This window comes from Mesocricetus auratus, unplaced genomic scaffold (assembly GCF_017639785.1).
Source record: "Mesocricetus auratus isolate SY011 unplaced genomic scaffold, BCM_Maur_2.0 Super-Scaffold_100022, whole genome shotgun sequence".
NCBI classification, from domain to species: Eukaryota; Metazoa; Chordata; class Mammalia; order Rodentia; family Cricetidae; genus Mesocricetus; species Mesocricetus auratus.
In genome coordinates, this window is record NW_024429203.1 from 33,985,972 (window position 1) to 33,992,029 (window position 6,058).

Sequence of the window (6,058 nt, forward strand, 5' to 3'; positions counted from 1 at the left end):
CAGGAGAAATTCTTAATTTAAAAATTACAAACGAAAAGCACTTTTAAGGGAGTGAGGGCTCCCTTCTAGCCCCAGGTGTCCATCACCCTGCTAGACAGCGGCTGGGACAGCTGCCCCGCAAGTCCACAGGAAGCGCGGCGCTGCGGCACAGCCCGCTGGGTGGAGATGCGGCTTCCCAGGGATTGCGAGACCCGGGGCCGCAGAGCGGATCCTGGGAGGATTCGGGGGGGAGGGGGCCGCGCTCCATTGTTCACTCCCAGCCAATCAGAGCTTGCCCACTTCCTCGCAGCCAATCTCCCGGCGCCTCCGTCTCTACCCGAGCCCACCCTCCGGGTCCCCATCACCTCCCCCGCATTCCCCGCGGTGGTGGGGGAGCTGGGTGACGCTACAGGTCCCGCCTCCAGCTCGGGCCCCGGGCGAGTGCGTGCTGACGTCATGCTGCGTGCGGACCGGTGCAGAATCGCCCCTTCAACTCCGCGGGGCAGGAGTTAGTTAGCAAAGAGCAGAGGCTGGGCGCGCGACCCTGGTCCTTCTGCCCCCCCGGCCGCACGCTTTGCGAACATCTCTCTCTGCATGGTGGATATTATTTTTCACTATCCTTTTCTGGGTGCTATGGGGGATCATTCCAAGAGTAAGTCTTTCTGTGTGTGTGGGTGTGCATGCGTGTTTAATATGCAACATTTCCAATGCAGAAGAATGTTTAGCGGATTCTACAAGTGGCTTCTATTTGACAAAATACTTGGGAGAATAAAGGAAAAAAAAACCAATGCATTTCGCCTGTAGCAGTGTTTATCCTTTGGAATCTTGTTGCTTCATTTTACAATTAGACAGTATTTCCCAAGTCGGCTGAGCTGACCTCAGACTGAATTCTTTATCTTTTCTGTTAGGACGATTAGGTTTGACTTAGGGAGATGGGTGTCTTTTCTGTTTGCTTGTCTGTCTTTCGGTCTTTCGAAGCTAGAGAGATTTCAGTCGCTTGATCTCTGGTGTTTGGGATCTGTGGAAGAAGCTGAGCGGGGTCCGCGCTGAAAGCTGCGGTGTGGATGTTGGGATAGGAGGGAGTCGTTGTGAGCGGGCGGAAATCCGGGCTTGGCCAACAGTAGTGTGGACGCGGAGACGTCCGTGGCTTCCCGGTGTCACTAGGCTGTCGCCCGCCTCCCGTTAGTTCTGTCTGTATCTGAACCGATACGACGCGCGTGTTCCAAGACCGTGATAACGGAAATGTCAGGAGATTATGCTGTTTTCGTTTCCTATTTTCTGGACCTTTCGAAAGCTTTCCGTTCCCTTGTGGTCGCACTTCTAAGAGTAAGAGCGGGATTGCAAGAGAGCGAGAGAGGGTTGGGTCGGGGCTGCAGCGGCCGAGGCCGGCCGGGGTCTGCAGCCAGGCCTGACGCGGGCCCTGCGCCCTTCCCTGCCAGAGAAGCCCGGGACGGCCATGTGCGTGGGCTGCGGGAGTCAGATCCACGACCAGTTTATCCTTCGGGTGTCGCCCGACCTCGAGTGGCACGCCGCCTGTCTCAAGTGCGCCGAGTGCAGTCAGTACCTGGATGAGACGTGCACGTGCTTCGTGAGAGACGGGAAAACCTACTGCAAGCGGGACTACGTCAGGTGAGCTGGCGGGACCCCGGGTTCGGCCCCCGTGGGCTGGGGAGCACGGCTGCGCGTCCCGGGCCCGGGTCTCCGCGCTGACGCCCGCCGCGCCCGGGCCCGCAGGCTGTTCGGCATCAAGTGCGCCCAGTGCCAGGTGGGCTTCAGCAGCAGCGACCTGGTGATGCGGGCGCGGGACAGCGTGTACCACATCGAGTGCTTTCGCTGCTCCGTGTGCAGCCGCCAGCTGCTCCCGGGAGACGAGTTCTCGCTGCGGGAGCACGAGCTGCTCTGCCGAGCCGACCACGGCCTCCTGCTGGAGCGCGCTGCGGCCGGCAGCCCGCGTAGCCCCGGCCCGCTCCCCGGCGCCCGCGGCCTGCATCTGCCAGGTAAGCCGCTTTCCCGGCCCGCGTAGCCGCGCCGCGTCAGTGCGATGTGCGAGTGTGTAGACGGCCGCTAAGCCTCCGACGGGAAGCTAGTGTGAGAGGCCCTAGCGCTGGGAACCCAGCTGTGTGTCGGGGAGAAAACTGCTTGTGAGTTAGCGTGCGAGCTTCTGGAGTTGTCTTCTCCGTGGCTTGGACTGTGTCGGACACAATGCTAGGATCCGGAGAGTGGAGGAAGACCCAGAATCCTAGGTGTTAGCTGTCTGGGTTGTGTTTAGAATTCCTTTAATGAACGGGTTATCTATCGTCAGGGAGAAAAGATTAGGTATGCGACCCGGAGCCTACGGAAGAAGGCCAGCCTTGCAAAAGAGGGGCCTGTGTTCTTGTTTTGAGGTCCAGCTAGCATAAAGGTCCGGGGAGTTAACTGACTAAAACCCTCATAAGGATGATAGGTGTCCTAACCCGGAGTCGCTCAGACTGTTGACCAGAAAGAAGCAGGTGGAGGGGCTGCCACAGAGATCCCAGCTCAAGGAAGCCCGGGGGGCTGCGGCTTAGACCTTTGTAGACCTGGCCTCTCTGTGCTGTGTGGCCCCAGGGCTCCGCCCCTCTCCGTTTCCTCACTGTAGGAGGAAATTGGTCTGGGTGGGCTATTTGTTAATGTTTACCCAGACCTAGAAATGCCTAGAGGGGACATCAGTGTAAACAGTGCGGCTAATATTCTGTGGGTGTGTAGGCCAGGTTGGACACAAAACAGTGAATTTGGTGTTAACCAGCCCAGTTTAGAGATCGCCCAGGGACTCCCCTTTGTTGTGAAAATGTAGGTTTAAGGCTGTTCGACGTGGGTGTGAGTAGCACCGGCCACTAGGCAGAGGGAACCCAGAGCAAAGAGGAAAATCTCGGGCCGTAGCTCCAGGGCAGGCAGCCAGAAAGAAACCCTTCTGGACCCAGGCCTTTGCTGTCTCAAGTGAGGGTCTTCCCTGTTCCAGAGTGTTCTGAACGGCGAGACTGGTCGGAACAGGACCTTAGGAGAAGAATTTCTTTCTCATCTGGGCGTTGTGCTGACCCAGGTCCCCTACTCTCCCCTTTCCCCGCCGGAGTTGCACTGCGATTTCCATCTCTTCCTCTAAAACCCCACCTTCTTCCAGAAGGCTTAGCTTGTCCGGCCGGGCGCAGTAGGTTTTTCCTAAAGTCTGCTTAGTACTGCAGCGGCTTAGAGCAGAACTCCAGAAATCGCTGCGGGGTAACCGGGCTTGGGAGCCAGGGATAGATCAAAAAGCACACTCCCTTTGGGTAAGGCGAACGGATGGACAGGGAGGTGAACAGCAGCTAAACGGACAGGATAAAAGGGAAACGAAATCTCGGGGGAGAGTGGCTGGCGGCCCATCAGACCTCCTGCCCATCTCTGCCCCTGCAGACGCCGGGTCCGGAAGACAGCCCTCGCTGCGCACGCACGTGCACAAGCAGGCGGAGAAGACGACCAGGGTGCGGACTGTGCTCAACGAGAAGCAACTGCACACCCTGCGGACGTGCTACGCCGCCAACCCGCGGCCCGACGCGCTCATGAAGGAGCAGCTAGTGGAGATGACCGGCCTAAGCCCGCGGGTCATCCGCGTGTGGTTTCAGAACAAGCGTTGTAAGGACAAGAAGAAGTCCATTCTCATGAAGCAGCTACAGCAGCAGCAGCACAGCGACAAGGCGGTGAGAGGCTGGCGGGGAGGCGGGCGGTGGCCGGCCACGGCGTTCCGAGGCCTCTTCAGAGCTGGGGAGACCTAGGCGGAACCGAACCCTCCACATAGCATGGCACCCACATCTTAGGAGAAAGACGGGCCTTGGGGTTTGAGTTGCGGTGGTTGGTGGTGGTGTCTTGTGCCAGCGACCCCCAGAGCCGAGGGGGTCCTAGGCGCCGAGATGACCGGGTGGTGTGGTTGGGACTGCCCGGTGTAGTTTTCTTTGTCAGGGCTCGATTTGAGGGTGTTTTGTTTTTTCTCCTTCGCATATCTGGATAGGGAAGGGTATAAAAGCTTCCGTTTCCCTCGCCTGCTGTTTGGCTCCTAGGAAAAGGGTGAAACGGGTTGTGGACCCCGGGGTATCTTCACTGCGGAATGGGGATTCCTTGTGTGCAGTCCTGTGCCTCCTTAAGTCAATGCAATCCCCAAATCGCTCTCCAGAGCCTGGGGCTCCATGCTCAAAAGTGGTACAAAAGCCAAGACCTAACTCTAATTCCTTGTTGCATCTGCCTGCCACTTAGAGTCTCCAGGGACTGACTGGGACGCCTCTGGTGGCCGGCAGCCCCATCCGCCATGAGAACGCGGTGCAGGGCAGCGCAGTCGAGGTGCAGACTTACCAGCCGCCTTGGAAAGCGCTCAGCGAGTTTGCACTCCAGAGTGACCTGGACCAACCCGCCTTTCAACAGCTGGTGAGACCCTTCATCACTGCCCAGTGGGAGGGAAGGGGAGGGGATTTTGCCAGGGACAAGGGGCTCGGGGACAAACCTGGCAATGGGGAAAAGCCTGCTGGGCCTGCAACCTCGCTGCTATACCAAACCTGGTGTTAAGGTCTCTAATCCGGCCCCAGTTCCCCTCTGTCCATGGGCACCTGGCTCCCTCTCCTCAGGTTTGCTCAGGCGGCCGCTTGTCTGCAAGGGACACACGGGGTCTCTGAGCAGGTGACCCAGGAGCAGAGGCTCGGGCATGTGTTCACTTGCTTTACCCCGGTGTCTCTGCCCTCCCAGGTCTCCTTCTCTGAGTCTGGCTCGCTAGGCAACTCCTCCGGCAGCGACGTGACCTCTCTGTCCTCACAGCTCCCGGACACCCCCAACAGTATGGTGCCGAGTCCCGTGGAGACGTGAGCGGGGACCCCATAGCTGCCAGCCCGCCCGCGGACCTCGCATGCTCCCTGCATGAGACTCACCCATGCTCAGGCCATTCCAGCTCCGAAAACTCTCCGGCCCTTGTAATTAGTGTTGTTATTTAAAGCGAGGAGGCAGAGGCAGGCGACCCGCGACGACGGACGGCCAGAAGAGCGGGACGCAGCCTGCCCCGCCAGGACTGGAGACTGCTGCTCCGAGGACTTTTCTGTGGGACTTGCTGGGTTAGCTCCGCCCTCGCGTGTCCCGCGCAGCGTGGGGACCTGCCACCCTGCCGCTCCGCGCCCCACTCTCCGGGGAACCCACCTGTGCGTGGGCCCCAGGGCCCCGCCCTCCCTCGTGGGAACCGCTCCGGACTCGCCTGCTCTGACCCGAGGCTTCGCACTGGCCCTGGCGGCGAGGAGGACGGGACAACCTTCAAAAAACAGACACAACCCCCAAAGCGCATGACTGCCGGACAAAGTAGAAACCAGACTGTCTTTAAAAAAAATGTTTTAAATTATCAGTCGACGGAGGACAGTGAGAGCCTTTGCCGAACAAACGTAAGTTATTGTTATTTATTGTGAGGCGAATAGTGGGACGAATATTTTGATCTTAATAAAAAACAACCCGATGCCAAGCCGCTCCTGTGTGCTGTTGGCTCCCGGGAGCCAGACGACCGCCACTTCGTGTAAGTGGGCCTCAAGTGAAGTTTCAGCTTCACCGCCCCACCCGCCCTCGTGCTGAGCGCAGCCGGCGCCCGACGGGCGGGCCAGACGCTGATTGGGCGCCGGCGGCGTGCCCGACGGGGATTGGGCACCGACGGGGCGGGCCCGACACTTATTGGGTGCCGCCAGGGCGGGGCAGTCCCGGTGCAGTGTGAGCCGAGTGGCGTTTCCGGAAGCGGGAACGCTCTATGCCCGAGGCCAGGACGCCTGGAGACTGGTGCTCGGCTGAGGGGTGATGATGGGTTTGGGGAGTGAAGCCCACCCTGCGTTCCTGGGCCCTGTGGCGCGTCCTCTGCGCTGTCCCCAGAGTGGATGCGCGATGTGATCAATCTCGCTGCGTTTATTAATTCCCCCGTCTAGACAGCGGAGAAGGCCGGGGCGGCTCCTTATCTGCGTTTGGCATCACCTGCAAGCGATACACTGAAGGAGCCACAACAAGCCCCCGCTAGGATCGCGGCTGCAGGAGAAAATAAGTCCACCCAGAACCAGTCTGGCGTGTCCTTGGTTTATTTTCT

General features: G+C 59.3%; 1 protein-coding gene across 1 annotated transcript; it reads left to right on the top strand.

The window, feature by feature from the left end:
- The first annotated feature begins 500 nt into the window (after positions 1-500).
- On the top strand, positions 501-5,455 carry Isl2 (ISL LIM homeobox 2). The gene is made up of 6 exons (XM_005069565.4): positions 501-631; positions 1,419-1,608; positions 1,714-1,976; positions 3,385-3,668; positions 4,219-4,386; positions 4,702-5,455. The coding sequence occupies exons 1-6, from the start codon at positions 574-576 to the stop codon at positions 4,816-4,818; spliced, it is 1,080 nt and encodes a 359-aa protein (XP_005069622.1). The 5' UTR covers positions 501-573; the 3' UTR covers positions 4,819-5,455.
- The last annotated feature ends 603 nt before the right edge of the window (positions 5,456-6,058 follow it).

What these genes read in the sequence shown, in the direction of transcription:
- Isl2 (XM_005069565.4), top strand. Translation starts at nt 574, where the DNA reads ATGGTGGATATTATTTTTCACTATCCTTTTCTGGGTGCTATGGGGGAT. An exon ending in CCGCGGCCTGCATCTGCCAG is followed by an intron (nt 1,977 to 3,384) that starts GTAAGCCGCTTT and finishes CTGCCCCTGCAG; the next exon opens with ACGCCGGGTCCGGAAGACAG. An exon ending in AACCCGCCTTTCAACAGCTG is followed by an intron (nt 4,387 to 4,701) that starts GTGAGACCCTTC and finishes CTGCCCTCCCAG; the next exon opens with GTCTCCTTCTCTGAGTCTGG.